This window comes from Arachis ipaensis, chromosome B04, assembly GCF_000816755.2.
Source record: "Arachis ipaensis cultivar K30076 chromosome B04, Araip1.1, whole genome shotgun sequence".
Classification (NCBI taxonomy): domain Eukaryota; kingdom Viridiplantae; phylum Streptophyta; class Magnoliopsida; order Fabales; family Fabaceae; genus Arachis; species Arachis ipaensis.
The window spans coordinates 40,846,500-40,865,950 of record NC_029788.2 but is presented as its reverse complement, the minus strand read 5'-3'; the positions used below and the strand labels follow the sequence as shown (position 1 = coordinate 40,865,950).

The following is a 19,451-nucleotide window of genomic DNA, read 5'->3' as shown; positions in this document are numbered from 1 at the left end:
AAAGTAAGTATTAACTTCGTAAGTCTAACTAAAAAATAAAATAATACATACATAAAAAAAGACTGATGCACCACTATTTCGTAGTATATTTTGTACTTAATTGAGTGAATTTTTATCCACTAAACTCACACTTATTCATATAATTCGCATGTTTTATATTTTCCTTCCTAATTTTGTGCTATGATTGAAAACATGCTTCTTTGGCCTTCAATTTGCTATGTTTAATCCTCTCTTATTACCATTCGATGCCGTGATATGTGTGTTAAGTATTTTCAGGATTTATAGGGCAGGAATGGCTTAGAGGATGGAAAGAAAGCATGCAAAAGTGGAAGGAATACAAGAAATTGAAGGAATTGTTAAGCTGTCAAGCCTGACCTCTTCGTACTAAATCGACCATAACTTGAGCTATAGGGGTTCAAATGAGGTGGTTCTAGTTGCGTTGAAAAGCTAACATCCGGGGCTTCAAAATGATATAAAATTTGCTATAGTTGCCTAGTGTTTAGAGATGCGCACACGTGCATCACGCGTATGCATGAATTGTGCAAAATTTCAGCATATCAGAAATCGCTAGGGGCGATTTCTGGGCTGTTTTTGGCCCAGTTTCAAGCCCAAAAATACTGATTAGAGGCTGCAGAGTGGGGTAATCATGGATACAATTTCTCATTATTCACAATTTAGGTTTTAGATGTAGTTTCCAGAGAGAGAGAGAGAGGACCTCTCTAGGTTTTAGGATTTCTCTTAGTTTTAGGTTTATTTCTTCTCAATTCAAGGTTCAATGTTCCTTTAATTTAGTTTCTCTTCTACTTTTATTTGTTCTAGCATTCTAGTTTATTTATTTTCCTTGTTGATTACTTTATGTTGACAATTTGGTTTATGAATTTTCATGTTAGATTTGATTTCCCCTATTTAATGCAATTTGAGGTATTTCATGTTTATTGCTTCTTCTTTTATTTGTTATCATTGATCTTGCAATTATTGGTTTTAGATCTTATATTCTATTATTACTTTTCTATGCTTTTATTTTGTGCCTACCAAGTATTTGATAAAATACTTGATTGGATTTTAGTGTAGATTTCTTTCCTCTTGGCTTTGGTTGAGTAATTGGAGACTCTTGAGTTATCAAACTCCCTTGTTGATTGATAATTAAAAGTTGCTAGTTGATTTGGATCCCTCTAAAGCTAGTATTTCCTTAGGAGTTTACTAGGACTTGAAGAATTAAATTGATTCATCCACTTGACTTTCCTTCATAGTTAGAGGTTAACTAAGTGGGAGCAATGGACAATTGATGTCACAATTGATAAGGATAGCTAGGATAGGACTTCTAATTCTCATACCTTGCCAAGAGCTTTCTTAGCTATTAGTTTATTTTTTTATCATTTACATTCCTTGTTCAACCTTTCAAAAACCCAAAAAGATACTTTTCCATAACCAATAATAAATACACCTCCCTGCAATTCCTTGAGAGACGACCCGATGTTTAAATATTTCGGTTTAATTTTACTGGGTTTGCTTTAGTGACAAACAAATTTTGTATGAAAGGATTCTTTGTTGGTTTAGAAACTATACTAGCAACGAGAGTTTATTTGTGAAATTCTAAACCGTCAAAAATCCGATCATCAAAGACAAAGAAACCAACCTCAAAATTTAATGTCCCACTACATGCTACGTTGTTTAATCGGTTAATATTCTTCGAGCGCATTGGTTGTCAGGCTGCCTCCAAATCTCACAATTGCATCAAAGATCTCGACTGCACCTATATATAAGTGTCATTCGCATATCTCGAATGTTGTGGATGGAGCAACTCTGTGCCCATATATCGGATGCACAACACCTGAGAATGCTGCTTGACATATATTCCAAGTGCACTCACGATGTGATAAACGATTCATATTACTTAGCTCGGGTGCACACCAGCTGAGATATAGCTATAAAGAGGCTATATACTCGCCATACCCGAGATATGACACATTGCATATATTGATAAATATTTCACATATTACACATTTTTGTACATAAATTAAGCCTTCTCTTTCATTGCAAAAATTTTTCATCTTAGAATTGGCATATTTGGTTTGTCTTATCTTAATATGGACTCTTGTAACCTCAATTGAATTTTGACTTTTTTCTCACACTCCCTTGATTTCTCTCTTCCAACCTTTTTTTCAATCCCCGGCCACCGCCACCATCATCTCTACTTTGCCTCTTTCATGCACCATGCACTGCCACCGCATCTAGCTCCTCCACTATTTGCTGTCGGTCTGTCACTACAATCACCTCGGCTTTTTCCACCTTTCTCGTCGTGACTATTTGATACATGCTTCAAATGTTCCTGATATGAAGAGTTCAAATATTATTTAGAAGTTATTAGTTTATATTTTTAGAATGTTGAATTTAATTTGATGTATTTTAATTTTGTTTATTTAGTTACTAGATTGGGATTTGTGTTTGTGGGTTTAGAGTTTCTTTGTTTTAACCTAATAAGAGGTTATAAATACCTCATAAACTATTTTAGTCATAGTATTGAGTGATTAGAGGTGCCAAAGCACTTTTTTTTGGTTTCGTGATGAAATCATGGTGTAAACAAGTGAGGTTGAATGAGTCTATCTCTTGTTGCATGGAAAATTGGATAGAAGGTTGAGGAGTCCCTTTGATTCAATTCCCAAACTATAGTGTGAACAAGTTAGGTTGAGTAGTCTCTTTCTTGTTAGATCAAGAAATTGGATAAAAAGTAGAGTGATTCTCCTTGTATCCAATTTCAATGTATCCCTTTTATTTCTATTTTAATTTCAATGTTTCTTTTTTATTCAATTTGAATTCTTATCTTCTTGTTTATATTTGTTCTTATCACCATTATCCACGCATGTATCGACCTCATCCACCATTTTCCACCCCCGAGTCTCCCTCCTCCACCATTCGTCGCTGCCACAACCACCTTTGTCTCTTTCATCACTCGTAGTAACAACCTCTGTGTATTCCACTATTTCGCTTGTTGTCATTGACTTCTTTGCCATCCACTTCTATTTTTTTTCTTTTATTAAATCTATTGCAGAAATTTGTGTTGAGTGGTGGTGGTGGTTATTGTCATTGGTATCATTGTTGTTCTTGGTAGTGATGGGTTGTAAGAGTGAAAAGAATTTTTAAAGGAGGTGGTGGTGAGTAAAGGGGTTGATAACAGAAGTATGGTGTGTGACGAGAGTTGGGTGGAGGTGATAAGTTGAGTTTCAAATAATGTTACGATGATTATAAGAAGGGGACAACTCTATGATGGTATCAAGGGTGAGGGTAGTATAAGATGTGAGGGTTTGAAAGGATAGCATAGGGCGATAATGAGTGTGAAAGGTGGTGGTCGTGGTAGTGGCGATGACAGGTGGCCGCAGTAGTGGATAGTGGTTGATGGAGAGAGAAAGTAGTAATAGTGTTTATTAGGAATTCATATTAAAAGTTTGGAATTTTGGAAAAAACAAAAAAGGCATGAAATTGAAGTTGAAAATAAAGGGTGAGAATAATTTAAGAATTTTATTAAAAAGTTAACAAAAAATTAAAATTTTAGTATTTTTATCACACAAAATTCATCTTTCATAGATATAATGTTAATTTTCTTATTTAATGAGTACTTTTATAAGTATTTGCAAAATTCATTAATACAAATGATTTTTTTTCTAAAATAAAAACAGTGAAGGTCATTACATTTGCTATCCTAATAACATCTTAAAAAAACTTATGGCAAACGCAAAAGATTGGATTTTAATTACCAAATTTTGCTATCACGTGAAATCACATTGATGTACAGATTAGCTTTTGTTAATTATGATGAATTATATGATGATTTATAGGGTATTAGGGTGTAAGTCATCTCGTTTGATTGACAAAACATGATTACTTTTTCTTTGAAATCGAGTTCAGACTTCTAACGAAAGTATGGAGTATTAGTTCGAACTGTGCAGCTACTTTGAATCCATATCATTTATGAACGAATTAATCACAACCGCGATTAATGGTATAACTCAACCTATTATGATTCCACTAAGTTTCCAGCAAAACGTCACAAAGAATAACCCTCTCGTGGTTTAAACAAAAATATATACTTTGAAGCAAACAGTTTGGCATCTCAACATCCACCAATTATAAGTTTCAAGCATAACACACCCCACAAAACTTGTGAAGCTTCTACAAATTCAAGTAACAAAATCTAATCGTATATATTTTAGTTTGATCACAATATCACCAATATATTGCCTCTAATTATAAGTTCATAACAAATCTAAACTACTATTACGCGTAAATATGAAAAATTTCTCGAATCAAATGCCACATAACAAAATCATAATCATCAAATATAAAAAAACAAATCGCAGAATTTAACTAACAAGTCACCAGTCACCACCACCGTATTAATTTCAAAGGACAATAATAAAAAAACAAAAACCAAAACGGTTCAAGCAAAACACATTACTTTTCACCCAAATTAAGAACCCTAATATCGATAAGAGGATACCAAAACATTGAAAAATTCTGTTTCTCAGTACCTCTGCTGAGCACCGCTGAATCCAGCGCCAGGGTGGCCAAACAGAATCTGCTGAACAGGAGCAGGATTGACCTGAGTGATTCCAGGGATGTCAGACATACCTAGAGATTGAAGCATGTCGATAGTTTCCTTATCAACCTCGATATGCTGAATGTCAATGGTGGATGACGAACGGATTTCTGCTAGTAAAGAATCTTGCAAATAAATAAGTTCTCGTTGCTAGTATAGTTTCTAAACCAACAAAGAATCCCTTCATACAAAAACTTGGTTGTCACAAGTAACAAAATCCAATAAAATTTATAACCGAAGTATTTAAACCTCGGGTCGTCTCTCAAGGAATTGCAGGGAAGTATGATTTATTATTGGTTATGGAAAAAATATCTTTTTGGGTTTTTCTAAGATAAGAAGCAACAATAGTAAATGGCAATAGAAACAAACTAACTATAAAAATTCTTGGTAAGGTATGAGAACTGGAAATTCCATCCAAGTTATCCTTATCAGGTGTGATGAGAATTGTTATTGTTCCCACTTAGTTAACCCTTACTAAATAAAGGAAAGTCAAGTGGACTAATCAATTTGATTCCTCAAGTCCTAGTCAACTCCTATGGAAAGACTAGCTTTAGAGGGATCCAAATCAATCAGCAATTTCCAATTTTCAATCAACAGCTGAATTTCACAACTCAAGTGTCACCAATTACTCAACCATAGCCAAAAGGGAAAAAATCCAAATAATTTATATCCTAAATAGAAGAAAGCAATCATAACTCTGAAATACCTCAAATTATATTAAATAAAGAAAATCAATTCTAACATGGAATTCATAAATCAAATTGGAAAAATAAATAAACTAAAGAAATAGAATAAATAAAAGTAGAAGAGAACATAAATTAAAGGAACATTGAACCTGGAATGAAGAAGCAATTCTAAAATTAAGAGAAATCCTAAATCCTAAAACCTAAGAGAGAGGAGAGAGCCTCTCTCTCTAGAAACTACATCTAAAAACCTAAAATTGTGAATTATGAATGTTCTCTTTATGAATGAATTGATTTCCCCACTTTATAGCCTCTAATATGTATTTTTTGGGCCAAAAACTGGGTCAAAAATAGCCCAGAAATCGCCCCCAGCGATTTCTGATACGTCCAGCACGTGGCAAAGTCAAGCGTACGCGTTGTCCATGCGTGCGTGTCACTTATCTTGAAGGAAGCTATGGCAAATTATATATCATTGTGAAGTCTCAGATGTTAGCTTTCCAACACAACTAGAACCGCCTCATTTGGACTTCTGTAGCTCAAGTTATGGTCGAATTACTATGAAGAGGTCAGGCTGGACAACTTAGCAATTTCTTCAACTTCTTGTATTCCTTCCACTTTTGCGTGCTTCCTTTCCATCCTCCAAGCCATTCCTGCCTGTAATCCCTGAAATCACTTAACGTACATATCACGGCATCGAATGGTAATAAAAGAGGATTAATATTAGTAAATATACGGTCAAAGAAGCATGTTTTCAATCATAGCACAAAATTAGGAAGGAAAACGTAAAACATGTGAATTGTAAGAATAAGTGTGAGAATAATGATAAAATTCACTAGATTAAGCACAGGATAAACCCTAAAAATGGAGTTTATCAACCTCCCCACACTTAAACATTAGCATGTCCTCATGCTAAGCTCAAGAGAACTAAAAGAGTGAAGAGGAATGGTAGAGAGTATGAAATGCAACCTATCTATGTAAATGCAACTACATGCAAAATGTTTCTACCTACTTGGTTAAAAGTAAACAAATCCTTCAAGAACAAATATGAACTTGATTTCACTAATTCAAATCATAAAAATGAAGTACAAGTAGACTTGCAGAAGAAAATAGCTCATGAGAGCCAGGAACAAAGAATCGAGCATCGAACCCTCACTGGAAGTGTATACACTCTAATTACTCAAGTGTTTAAGGTTCGATTCTCTCGGTTCTCTACTAATCTTGCTTTCTAAGACTTTCTCTTCTTCTACCAATCAACATCAATTTAATGCACAAATACACATATCAAGAGGTCTTTTAAGGGTTGTAATGGGGTTAGGGTCAAGGTAGGATTGTATTTGGTTAAGTGGACTAAAATTCGAATCCTTAATTAACCTAAACTTCTCACCTAACTTAGGACAATCCATGTAATCATAATATAAAGCCTAACTACCCATTAATTATGTTTTCCACATATTCATGCATCCGAATTTGAGTAAAACTCATATGCATTGCTTTCACTATTTACTTTGGGGCATTTTGTCCCCTTTTTGTTGTTTGCTCTTTTTTCTTTTCTTTTCTTTTCTCTCTTTTTTTTTTCATAATTTTTCTTTCTTTTTCTTTTCTCAAGGCATATGATTAAGGTATTGAATGCATGAACATATTCTCAATATTCTTTCACATTTTCAGAAAATTCTAACATACTCGATTTTCAAACCAAATTTTTCCAAACCCAATTTCCCCACACTTAAATCATAAGCACTCTCACTAGTCTAAGCTAACCAAGGATTCAAATTAAGGACATTATTGTTTTCTTCTTAGAGTTAATGATGTGCTAAAGTAAATAATAAAAGGGGTAAAATAGGCTCAAATTGGTTTGGAAAGGATAATGAAAGATTAAGGTCATATGGGTATGTAAGCTTAGTGAAACAAGGCCTCAATCACATAAGTTCATGCATACATTAAACAATGGAAATATAGAATCAAGCAAGACAAAGATCACAATTTTAGAGAGAACAACACACACCAAAAAAATAAAATATTGGTTGATAAGATGCAACCAATCAAGTAGGCTCAAAATCTCACTGGTTTTGTGTGTTCGAGCTCTAAAACCATGTTCCAAATTAAAATTTCTTCAAACAAGTTTTTCAAAAAATTTAATTCAAATTAGTGAAATGTTATAAAAAGTTTCTTGATAAAGAAAATATTACTTTAACCAAGTGGTGGTAAAATATGCACAAAATCAAACAAATATGCAATCAAACATGCAAATGCAACAATGAACAAACAAAGAAAATAAAACATTGGTGTTGAGAAGAAAATAACTAACCCACGGAAGTCGGTATCGACCTTCCCACACTTAAAGATTGCACCGTCCTCGGTGCATGCTAAGATGTGCAAGTGGATGGGTGGCTCCAACTGACGCTTTTCTCCAATGATTGTGCAGATGTACTTGTCTGTTGCCCCATGTAAACATTTTCTGTTTCCCTTCCTCGGTGGCCATCCTGAAAGAAGAGGAAAAAGAAGAAAAGTAACCCAAAAACAAAGATAGGAAACAATTTAAAATATGGTTGGGTTAATGCCAAATGATGAGAGTCTCAATTACATGGTAGCTACAACATGCAAGTGAGAAAGCAATAGAAGCAAATGGCATATCAATAGTGCAAAAAAGTACAATAATAGGGGAGAGAGTGTGGGTAATGAAAGACAATATAGGTTCATGTCAATGTAAATGGAATACAAGTATCATAAAAAAATTAGCATTGACCTATAAATAATATTACCCAACGATGGAAACAAGTCACGAAGCACCAAAAGAAAGCAAGAGAAATGCAACAGTAGAATAAGGACATTTAACACCAATAGAAAAATAATAAACATAGAAAAGAAAATAAAAACATGTATACAGTTAAAATGTAATGAACGAAAATATACAATTAGATTAAGTAAAATAGAATGAAAGAGAATAAGGAGGGAAAGTCAAAGAAATGAAGAAGAAGGAAGTAAGAAAGGAAAAAGAAAGAATAAGAAGGGAGAAGAAAGAATTAGGATTAGGGGAGAAAAGATAAGAATTCTGGTGCAGATCTAGTGAAACTGTGCGTTGCATGTGACGCGGATGCGTGCATCACGCATTCGTGTGAGTTGTGCTGTTTTCAAGTGACTCGTACGCGTGGGGGACGCGTACGCGTGAAATAAATTGTGCTATTGGCGTGAGAGCAGCCTCGCGCATGCACAACTCTCTGTTCAATTCGCATATTTGCCAAAAATTGAACCGACGCGTGCGCGTGAGGGACGCACACGCGTGGATGGCCTGGAAGGGAAAATGACGCGTTCGCATATGGGACGCGCACGCATAATTTTGCTCGTGCTCCTAGCACTATTCCAGCATCAAGGCATCTCAACTCTCTGCCCAAACCTTGTTTATGTCGATTTTGCAAGGTCACGCGTACGCATGGGTGACGTGCACACGTGAAGTGCCAAATGTTCAAAATGACATGCACGCGTGAGGGACGCGTGCGCGTGGTGATGCTTGTGCGATTGGCACACTTTTTGCATTACTCCCACACAACTTTCTGCCACGTTTTTCTCTTTCTCTCTTTTTTTATGTGTATGCAGAATGCAAAATGCAGAATGCAGGTGAATATGCAGAAATTATGAATGAACACTAGTAAAAATAAAATAAAATAAGATTAAAAATAAAAAGAAACGATTATACCATGGTGGGTTGTCTCCCACCCAACACTTTTAGTTATAGTCCTTAAGTTGGACATTTGATGAGCTCCCTGTTATGGTGGCTTGTGCTTGAACTCATCCAGGAATCCCCACCAATGTTTGCAATTCCAATATCCTCTGGGATCCCACACTAGTTGCATAAATCCTTCAAGCAAGTTAAAGCAAGTGACAAGGCCCCAAGAGTGTTGATTGCTAAAATGAATTCCGGGGTCCCAAACCTTGCTTTTGCACCCATCTTCTTATTGATCATCATTTTTCCACTTGGGTGGTGAACAATTGGAATTCTCACGGAGACATCCAAACAATTTCCTAGACCCATTCAATTGAGAATTATACCAGCTCTTATACTTCAATTTGGAGCATGCAACCATATTGAACCTTGTATTACAACTCTTACCACTAACCATCTCCCTCTTACTCTTATAGCCACAAAAAGCTCTAAGTTGCCCATCCGTCTCAAGCAAAGCATATTCAGGTGGGCTAATTATGTTTAGAGATGAGAGATTTACCCACTTGAATGAAGGAACAGATGGTGATGGCTTTGGGGGAGAGGTCTCCAACAACTTTGGCAAGGTGTTTTCCAGCTCCATTCCCTTGAGCTCTTCCTTGACAACTTCCACCTCTTTGCAAGCTTCTTCAGTTTCAACCTCTTCCTCTTGGTAGCTTTCTTCTAATTCGATCTCTTCTTCATTGTTCACTAAGGGCATGGGAGGTTGTGCTTCTTCTTCTTTAATCTCCATGTCAAGTCCAATGGGAGAGGATTCAAATGTAGATAAGAATTCATCAATGATTGAATCCATCTCTTGATCATCCCCTTCAAAGTCTTCAACCATGATATGCCTTGGAGGTTGTACACCCTCCTCAATATCAAATTCAAACTCCTTAAAAGGGGGCTCTATGACTGGGCTCTCCCATGGACATTCCGCATCTCCTAAGTCTTTAACCAATTCTTCTTCTTCGATAATTCCGGCTTCCTCCACTTGTTCCAATACAAAGTCATGCTCCTTACTGTCCACCGGAGTTTCTAGTGTCTCCTTCATGCTACGTTCTTTATTAGATTCTCCACATGAAGCCATGGGGGTTCCTTGAGTGTCCGAACGTTGGGAAGCTAATTGATTTATTGCTTGCTCCAGTTGATGAAGGGTTGCATAAAATTGATCCACTATTTCCTTGAGACGATCCTGTGATTCTTGTTGCACTCGGCTATCATAAATAGGATCATAGTGCTCTTGGATTGATGGATATGGACATGGTGTATATGGAGGTAGTGGTTCTTGGGAGTAATTGGGTTGGAATTGGGGTGGCTCTATGTTTGGTTCATACGGTTCATAGGGTGGTTGGTATGGTGGATAAGGGTTGGGGTCATATGGAGGTAAATGGTGTAAAGGTGCTTGTGAGTATGGTGGTTCAGAGTTATGTTGAGGAGGGGGTTCATAAGCATATGGTGGGGCTTGTTAGTAACTACAAGGGGGTCCACCATATTCATCATCTTGGTACGCTCCTTGGAATGGATCTTGACCATAGTAATTTGGTGGAGGTGGTTTGTCACGAAAGGGTCCACCATAACTATTGTCTTGGTATGCATCACAGAATGGTTGTTGGTTATAGCGCATTGGAGGGGGTTGTTGCCAAGAGGGTTGATCAAACCCTTGTGGCTCCTCCCATCTTTGATTCTTCCAACCTTGATGCCTGTTCTTATTATAGCTTCCATTCCTTACAACAACATTGGAACCAAACTTAAAGCCAGAGGGGTGAGAATTCATAGTAGCAAAAGAAATAAAAACTAATAGAAATTAATGAAAATAAACTCCTAAAACTAGAAACACTAACAAAGAAACGAAAAAGCAAATATTTACAATAACCAATAATAAAGCACACGTTTGCAATTCCCTGGCAAGGGCGCCATTTTAATGAACGGATTTCTACTAGTAAAGAATTTTGCAAATAAATAAGTTCTCATTGCTAGAATAGTTTCTAAACCAACAAAGAATCCCTTCACACAAAAACTTGGTTGTCACAAGTAACAAAACCCAATAAAGTTTATAACTGAAGTATTTAAACCTCGGGTCGTCTCTCAAAAAATTGTAGGGAAGTATGATTTATTATTGGTTATGGAAAAATTATCTTTTTGGGTTTTTTTAAGATAAGAAGCAACAATAGTAAATGGCAATGGAAACAAACTAACTATAAAAACTCTTGGCAAGGTATGAGAACTGGAAATCCCATCCTAGTTATCCTTATCAGGTGTGAAGAGAATTGTTATTGCTCCCACTTAGTTAACCCATACTAAATAAAGAAAAGTCAAGTGGACTAATCAATTTGATTCCTCAAGTCCTAGTCAACTCCTATGGAAAAAATTGCTTTAGAGGGATCCAAATCAATCAGCAATTTCCAATTTTCAATCAACAGCTGAGTTTGACAATTCAAGTGTCACCAATTACTCAACCATAGCCAAAAGGGGAAAAATCCAAATTATTTATATCCTAAATAGAAGAAGGCAATCATAACTCTGAAATACCTCAAATTGCATTAAATAAAGAAAATCAATTCTAACATGAAATTCATAAATCAAATTGGGAAAATAAACAAACTAAAGTAATAGAATAAATAAAAGTAGAAGAGAACATAAATTAAAGGAATATTGAACCTGGAATGAAGAAGCAATCCTAAAATTAAGAGAAATCCTAAATCCTAAAACCTAAGAGAGAGGAGAGAGCCTCTCTCTCTAGAAACTACATCTAAAAACCTAAAATTGTGAATTATGAATGTTCTCTTTATGAATGAATTGATTCCCCCACTTTATAGCCTCTAATTTGTATTTTCTAGGTAAAAAACTGGGTCAAAATAGCCCAGAAATCACCCCGAGCGATTTCTGATACGTCCAGCACGCGGCAAAGTCATGCGTACGCGTCATCCACGCGTACGCATGGATTGAATTTTCTCCAGGTCATGTGTGCGCTTGATCCACACGTGCTGTCGCCTATCTTCGGGGCAGTGATGATTAGACTTTTGTGTGGTTTAGAATTTCACAAATAAAATCTCGTTGTAAAGTATAGTTTCTAAACCAACAATAATTCTTTCATACAAAAATTTGTTTGTCACAAGTATAAACCCCTAAAATCTATAAACCGAAGTATTGAAACCTCGAGTCGTTCTCCCTAGGAATTGAAATAAAGTGCCTTGTTATTGGTTATGAGGTATGTTTTGGGGTTTTTGAATAGAGACATGAAATGTAAATGGCAATAAAAAATAAACTAACAACTAACAAAGTTCTTGGCAAGGTATGAGAACTAGAAGTCCTATCCTAGTTATCCTCCTCAATTGTGACCACAAATTATCCATTGCTACCACTTAGTTAACCTCTAACCATGGAGGAAAGTCAAGTGGATGAATCAACTTGATTCCACAAGTCCTAGTCTACTCCCAAGGGAAAGACTAGCTTTAGTGTTATCCAAATCAATTAGCAACTTCTAATTATCAATCAACAAAGGAATTAGATAACTCAAGCGTCACTAATTACTCTACCTAGGCCAAGAGGAACAAAATCTATACTAAAATCCAACCAAGCATTTTATTAAATACTTGGAAGGCATAAAAGGAAAGCATAGTAAAAAGTGCAAGGAAAGTAAATCTACACTACTCAATTGCAAGAAATCAAACAACAACAAATCAAATGAACAATAAAGGAACATGAAAACATAAATTGCATTGAAATGAAAATAGAAGAAACAAAAGTGCATGAACATAAAAGTAAAGGATTACAGAATTAAACATAGATCTAAGAATTCCTAATCTAGATCTAACCTACTCCTAATTCTAGAGAGAAGAAAGAGCTTCTCTCTCTAGAAACTAACTAAAAGCATGATAAAACTAAAATAAAACTAAACTAATGACTAGATGTCTCATCCCTCTTCAATCCTTAGGTCAAATAGCATTAGAAATGAGTTGGATTGGGCCCACAAGGCTTTAGAATTCGCTGGCCACGTATTGCTTTAAGTGGATCATATGGCAGCAACGATGAATGCGTGTACAGTGTGCGTACGCGTCACCATACATATAGAAACTATGGAAAATATTATATCATTTCGAAGTCCCAGATGTTAGCTTTCCAACGCAACTGGAACCACATCATTTGGACCTCTGTAACTCAAGTTATGGTCATTTAAGTGCGAAGAGGTCGGCTTGACAGTTTTTGCGATTCCTTCATTTCTTCATGAGTTCTCCATTTTTACATGCTTTTCCTTCATTCCCTTGATCCATTCTTTGCCTCCTAAATATGAAATCACTTAACAAACATATCAAGGCATCTAATGGAATCAAAGGTAAGTTAATATTAAACAATTAAGGACTTAAAAAGCATGTTTTCACTCTTAAGCACAATTAAAGGAGAATTTACAAAATCATGCTATTTCATTGGATAAATGGGAGAAAGGTTGACAAAACTCTCTAAATTCAACACAAGATAAACCCTAAATATGGGGTTCATCAGGCAGATATGGGAAATTATATATCGTTGCGAAGCCTCGCATGTTAGCTTTCCAATGCAACTGGAACCGCCTCATTTGGACCTATGTAGCTCAAGTTATGGTTGAATTAGTACGAAGAGGTCAGGCTGGACAACTTAGCAATTTCTTCAACTTCTTGTATTCCTTTCACTTTTGCATGCTTTCTTTCCATCCTCCAAGCCATTCCTGCCCTGTAATCCCTGAAATTACTTAACTCACATATCACGACATCGAATGGTAATAAGAGAGGATTAATATTAGCAAATATAAGGTCAAAGAAGCATGTTTTCAATCATAGCACAAAATCAGGAAGAAAAACGTAAAACATGTGAATTGTATGAATAAGTGTGAGAATAATGAATAAAATCCACTAGATTAAGCATAGGATAAACCCTAAAAATGGGGTTTATCAGCAGACACATCAGGAACGAAGTCCATGCGATGCTCCCTCTCCTCTTCTTGAAGCTTGAGGGAGATGCCTCTGACCGGTCCCTGATAAACCATTATTTTATGGTCTATATTGTGTTTAATTGTGTGGTTTTATCAAATATTTATCCACTTATTCATATGATTAGCATGTATTTACAACTCCTTCCAAAAATTACTCCATGGTTGAAAACTTGCTTCTTAGAGACTTTTAATTATGTATTTTAATTCTCCTTTATTCCATTCGATGCCGTGATCTGTGTGTTAAGTGTTTCAGGCTTTATAGGGCATGAATGACTTGGAAATTGGAGAGGAGGCTTGCAAAAATGGAAGGAACATAAGAAATTAAGGAGATGACCAGCGAGAAGCGACGCGGACGCACGGCTCACGCGACCGCGCGAAATAGAGAAAATTGCAGTGACGCGCTCGCGTGCCTGACGCGAACGCATGGATTGGAAACTGCACAAGTGACACGAATGCGTGGATGACGCGCACGCGTGGCAAGGCAAAACGCTGGATAACGCGAATGCGTGGATGACGCGATCGCGTGACGTGCGTGATCTGCAGAATATGCAGAATTCGCTGGGGGCGATTTTGGGCCATGTTTTGACCTAGTTTTCGGTCCAGAAAAGCAGATTAGAGCCAGGGACACATGCAGAGACGAGAAGAGAGATTCATTCCGCATAATTTTTAGTTTGAGATCTGACTTTACTCCTCCTCTAGGTTTTCTCTCTACACATTCATAGTTCTTAAAATTTTGTTTTTATTGCTTTTTGGATTGGGATATTGAGAAGAGTTATTACCTCCGCCAAGACTTCATCATTCTAGTTTGTTTCCTTACTTGTCACTTACTCTTTCATATCCTTAATTTATTTAGAGTTACTATTGGATTATTTTTAGAATTTATTAATACAAGAACTATTTTTATTTTTAATTGATCCTTTTGATTATTATTTATCATGTCTTTCTTTATTTCCCTTTCTTATTTTGTGAAGTTTTCATTCATAATGAGCGAGTAGTTCCATAACTTGATTGGGAGTTGATTGAAAGGAGAACCTTGAGTTGGAATGCTCAAAAGTAAAATTGTAATTGGGTTTATTGTTGGATCGCCCTCTAATTACTGACACTGATCCTTCCCAAGGGAGAGGCTTAGAACTTGTGAATAAAAATAGACTTCTAACTTGCTTGACTTTCCTCTACCTGGTAAAGGATAACTAAGCAGAACAACCTTCAATTATCGATTAATCTTGGGAGAACTCCAACAAGGATACGACCTCCGACTAATCTACTCCCGGTCAAGATTTTTATTTAAATTACATAAATTCTTTGATTTAATTTCCTGTTATCAAACTAAAAACCATTTTTGAAAACATCTGATTAATAAAATAGCACACCTTTCTGTAACTCGTTGGGAGACGACTTGGGATTCATACTCCCAGTATTTTAATTCTAATTTTTGTGACAACCCTTCTAAATTGATAAGCGGATTTTTGTTGGTTAAGAACTGTACTTGCAACGTATCTCTTATATTAATTTCTTAATCCGCCAATTTCCGCCACGTAAGTCCCTTCTGGATTCGCTTCATGAAGTGAGTGGAGAAGCCTGCGATCTTGTTGCGGAGCCTCTTGGAAGGGATGAGTGTGACTTCTTCTAGAACCTTCTTGGTGGTGTGGAATTCAAGGGTGATGCAAGAGTAGTACCTCTCGATGACTTGGCATGAAGATTTCTTCACCGTCTTAGTTCTCACGTGCCCCATTCTCTCTCTTCTCTCTCAGTGTGGGAGCGGCAACTAGGGGTGCACATGGGCCGGATGAAGCCGGATTTGATGTGACCCAGACCCGACCTGAAATATACACAGAGTCTATTTATTAGACCCGACCCTATACCCGATGAAACCAACACACTTTTGGGCCACAATTATACCGGGTGAAAACTGGGCCGTTAACATTACATTACATTGATATCTTCTTGTAAGTTAGCATGTAAAAGTATCCAAATTTCCAAGACTCCATCCATTATTTGACATGGTAAAATTCACTTTGAAAAATATAACAAGAACCAACCCTTCTTCAAATTTAAAGCATAACCACAATCAATACTAATATTGTTTAATAATACCAAATATTTAAATCAATACAAATAACACAATACTACACATTAGTGTAAAGTCTTATGCATTCTAAACATAAAACATTAACTTGTAGTCTTATAATGACTAATAACACAAAATATTAAGGTTTACAATACTTAAATTCCACATAAGAATAGCCATGATCCATCACTAATAACACAAAATATTAATTGTGTATGATGACTGATGAGCGGATATTTTATACGCTTTTTGGGGTTAATTTCATATAGTTTTGAGTATGTTCTAGTTAGTTTTTAGTCTATTTTCATTAGTTTTTAGGAAAAATTCATATTTCTGGACTTTACTATGAGTTGTGTGTTTTTCTGTAATTTCAGGTATTTTTCTGGCTGAAATTGAAGGAGCTGAGCAAAAATCTGCTTCAGGTTGAAAAAGGACTGCTGATGCTGTTGGATTCTGACCTCCCTGCACTCAAAGTAGATTTTCTGGAGCTACATAACTCTAAATGGCATGATTTTAATTGCGTTGGAAAGTAGACATCCAGGGCTTTCCAGCAATATATAATAATCCATACTTTGCACAAGGATAGACGACGTAAACTGGCATTCAACGCCAGTTCTCTGCCCAATTCTGGCGTCCAGCGCCAGAAAAGGATCAAAAGCTGGAGTTGAACGCCCAAACTGGCACAAAAACTGGCGTTCAACTCCACAAATGGCCTCTGCACGTGACTTGCTTAAATCTCAGCCCCAGCACACACCAAGTGAAAATAGATAAGGATGTCTACAGACTATTACTGTTTCCATTTGCTGTAAAAGATCAAGCTAAGAGGTGGTTAAATAACCAACCTAAGGCCAGCATAAAGACATGGAAACAGCTGACAGAAAAATTCCTGAATCAATATTTCCCTCCAAAAAGGATGACACAGCTAAGGCTGGATATCCAAGGCTTTAAACAAGGAGATAATGAATCTCTTTATGATGTCTGGGAGAGATACAGAGAGATGCTACGAAAATGTCCCTCTGAAATGTTTTCAGAGTGGGTTCAGTTAGACATCTTCTACTATGGGCTTGCAGAAGGAGCTCAGATGTCTCTAGATTACTCAGCTGGTGGATCTATCCACATGAGAAAGACAATTGAAGAGGCTCAAGAGCTCATTGATACAGTTGCCAGGAATCAGCATCTGTACCTAAGCAGCAACCCTTCCATGAATGAAGAGGTTAAAACAGTAATTGCTGAACTCAGTCCTGTAAAACAAGCTGCTGAATTCAATCAGCAATTGGACTTTCTAACAAAGCAGCTAGCCGAATTTAAAGACAGGTAACAAGAGACAAGGATGGCTAATATACATATGGACGAATAGTTTAAGCAAACAAAGCAGCAGCTGTCAAGGCAAATAGCAGAAGAATGCCAAGCAGTTCAACTAAGAAGTGGGAAAACATTAAATACCCCACCTCAAGGCAGCAAAAAGCTAAGAAATGAGCAAACCACCTGATGAGTATTTTGTTGGAAAAATAAATTTCTTCCAAAACACACAAATCTAACCGGCAAGTGCACCGGGTCGCATCAAGTAATAAAAACTCACGGGAGTGAGGTCGATCCCACAGGGATTGAAGGATTTTCATCTTTCCTTTTGTTGATCTTTCTTTTCTGGCCATAGGCTTTCCTTGAGGACCTCTCTTTTCAGTGGCTAATACTCTAATATCCTCTTGGGCTTCTTCATCAGTCTGCACAATCCTTAGCATTGGGATGTTGCTGTGACCTTCCTGGTCATTTTTCATATAATCTTTCTTCTCCTTGCTAAATTGTGCCTCTGGTAATACTTTTAGAGTGACACTCTGGTCATGCATCCTGAGAGTTAACTCCCCTTCCTCTACGTCTATGATAGCTGTAGCAGTGGCCAAGAATGGCCTTCCCAGTATAACAGAGTCACCATCATCATTGTTTGATTCTAGAACCACAAAATCAGCAGGGTAAATAAAACTGTCCACCTTGACCAAAAGATTTTCAATTACACCCCTGGGGTATACCATTGACTTATCTACCAGCTCCAGAGACATTTGTACTGGTTTGACCTCCTCTATCTGGGATTTCAGTGTTAAGCCTTCATAGAAGTTCTGCAGCTTCTCCCACTCATTAAACATGGCAAGGGGACATTTCCTGATTAGAGCCTTGTACTTCTCCCATGCCTCATAGATGGGTTCAGCCTCTATTTGTGTAAATGTTTGTACCTCAGCCTTCAACCTTATAATCCTCTGAGGTGGGTAAAACTTGGCAAGAAACTTGGTTACCAAATCATCCCAGTTGTTGATGCTGTCCCTTGGAAAAGATTCCAACCATTGAGTGGCCTTGTCCCTGAGAGAAAATGGGAATAGCATCAGTTTGTAACTGTCAGGAGGCACTCCATTAGTTTTGACAGTGTTGCATATCCTCAAGAAAGTGGACAAATGTTGGTGTGGGTCTTCAAGTGGTCCTCCACCAAAAGAGCAATTGTTCTGAACCAAAGTGATGAGTTGTGGCTTGGGTTCAAAATTGTTAGCATTGACATTTGGAGCCAAGATGCTGCTCCCACAATGTCTAGGATTTGCAAAGGTATAGGAAGCCAAAACTCTCCTCTAGGGTGCGTTGTCATTGTTGTTGTCTGCTCCACCTGGTGGATTGGTTGAATGTTCCTCCATCTCTTGGAATTCTTCGTCTGATTCCTCTTCTCCAACAATGTTTTTCCCTCTTTCAGCTCTTCTTAACCTCCTGAGAGTTCTTTCGTCTTGTTCATGAAAATTGGGTGTGGTTCTTCTTGTGCCTGACATACAAGCATAGCATGAGAAATGCACAAAACCAGTGACACTTCAATCCACTGCTAGATTGAAGTGTTAGTTAGTTTAAGCAAAAAATCAAACAGTTAGTAGGTTAATCAAAATTGAAGACAAAGTACTTGATCTAGATTACCACTTCACTTAATCATTGTCAATCTAATCAATCCCCGGCAACGGCGCCAAAAACTTGATGAGTATTTTGTTGGAAAAATAAATTTCTCCCAAAACACACAAATCTAACCGGCAAGTGCACCGGGTCGCATCAAGTAATAAAAACTCACGGGAGTGAGGTCGATCCCACAGGGATTGAAGGATTGAGCAATTTTAGTTTAGTGGTTGATTTAGTCAAGCGAATCAAGATTTGGTTGATTGATTGGTGATTTGCAGAATTTAAATTGCAGGGAAAGTAAAGGGAACGGGTGATTGGCATGAAATTAAAGAGAACAAGAATTAAATTGCTGAATCTTAAAGTACAAGAAACATAAATTGCAGAAACTTAGATTGCAAGAAATGTAAATTGCAGAATCTTAAAGTGCAAGAAATGTAAATGGCTTGAAATGTAAAGGGGATTGGGGATTGGATTTGCAGAATTTAAACAAGGAAAAGTAAATTGCATCAAACAGAAAAGTAAAAGAG

General features: G+C 36.7%; 1 protein-coding gene across 1 annotated transcript; it reads right to left on the bottom strand.

The window, feature by feature from the left end:
* Positions 4,341 to 15,684, bottom strand: LOC107636403 (40S ribosomal protein S17-3-like). Its single transcript, XM_021120170.1, has 3 exons — positions 15,486 to 15,684; positions 13,904 to 13,984; positions 4,341 to 4,686 (listed from the first exon to the last, which is right to left on the bottom strand). The coding sequence occupies exons 1-3, from the start codon at positions 15,670 to 15,672 to the stop codon at positions 4,520 to 4,522; spliced, it is 435 nt and encodes a 144-aa protein (XP_020975829.1). The 5' UTR covers positions 15,673 to 15,684; the 3' UTR covers positions 4,341 to 4,519.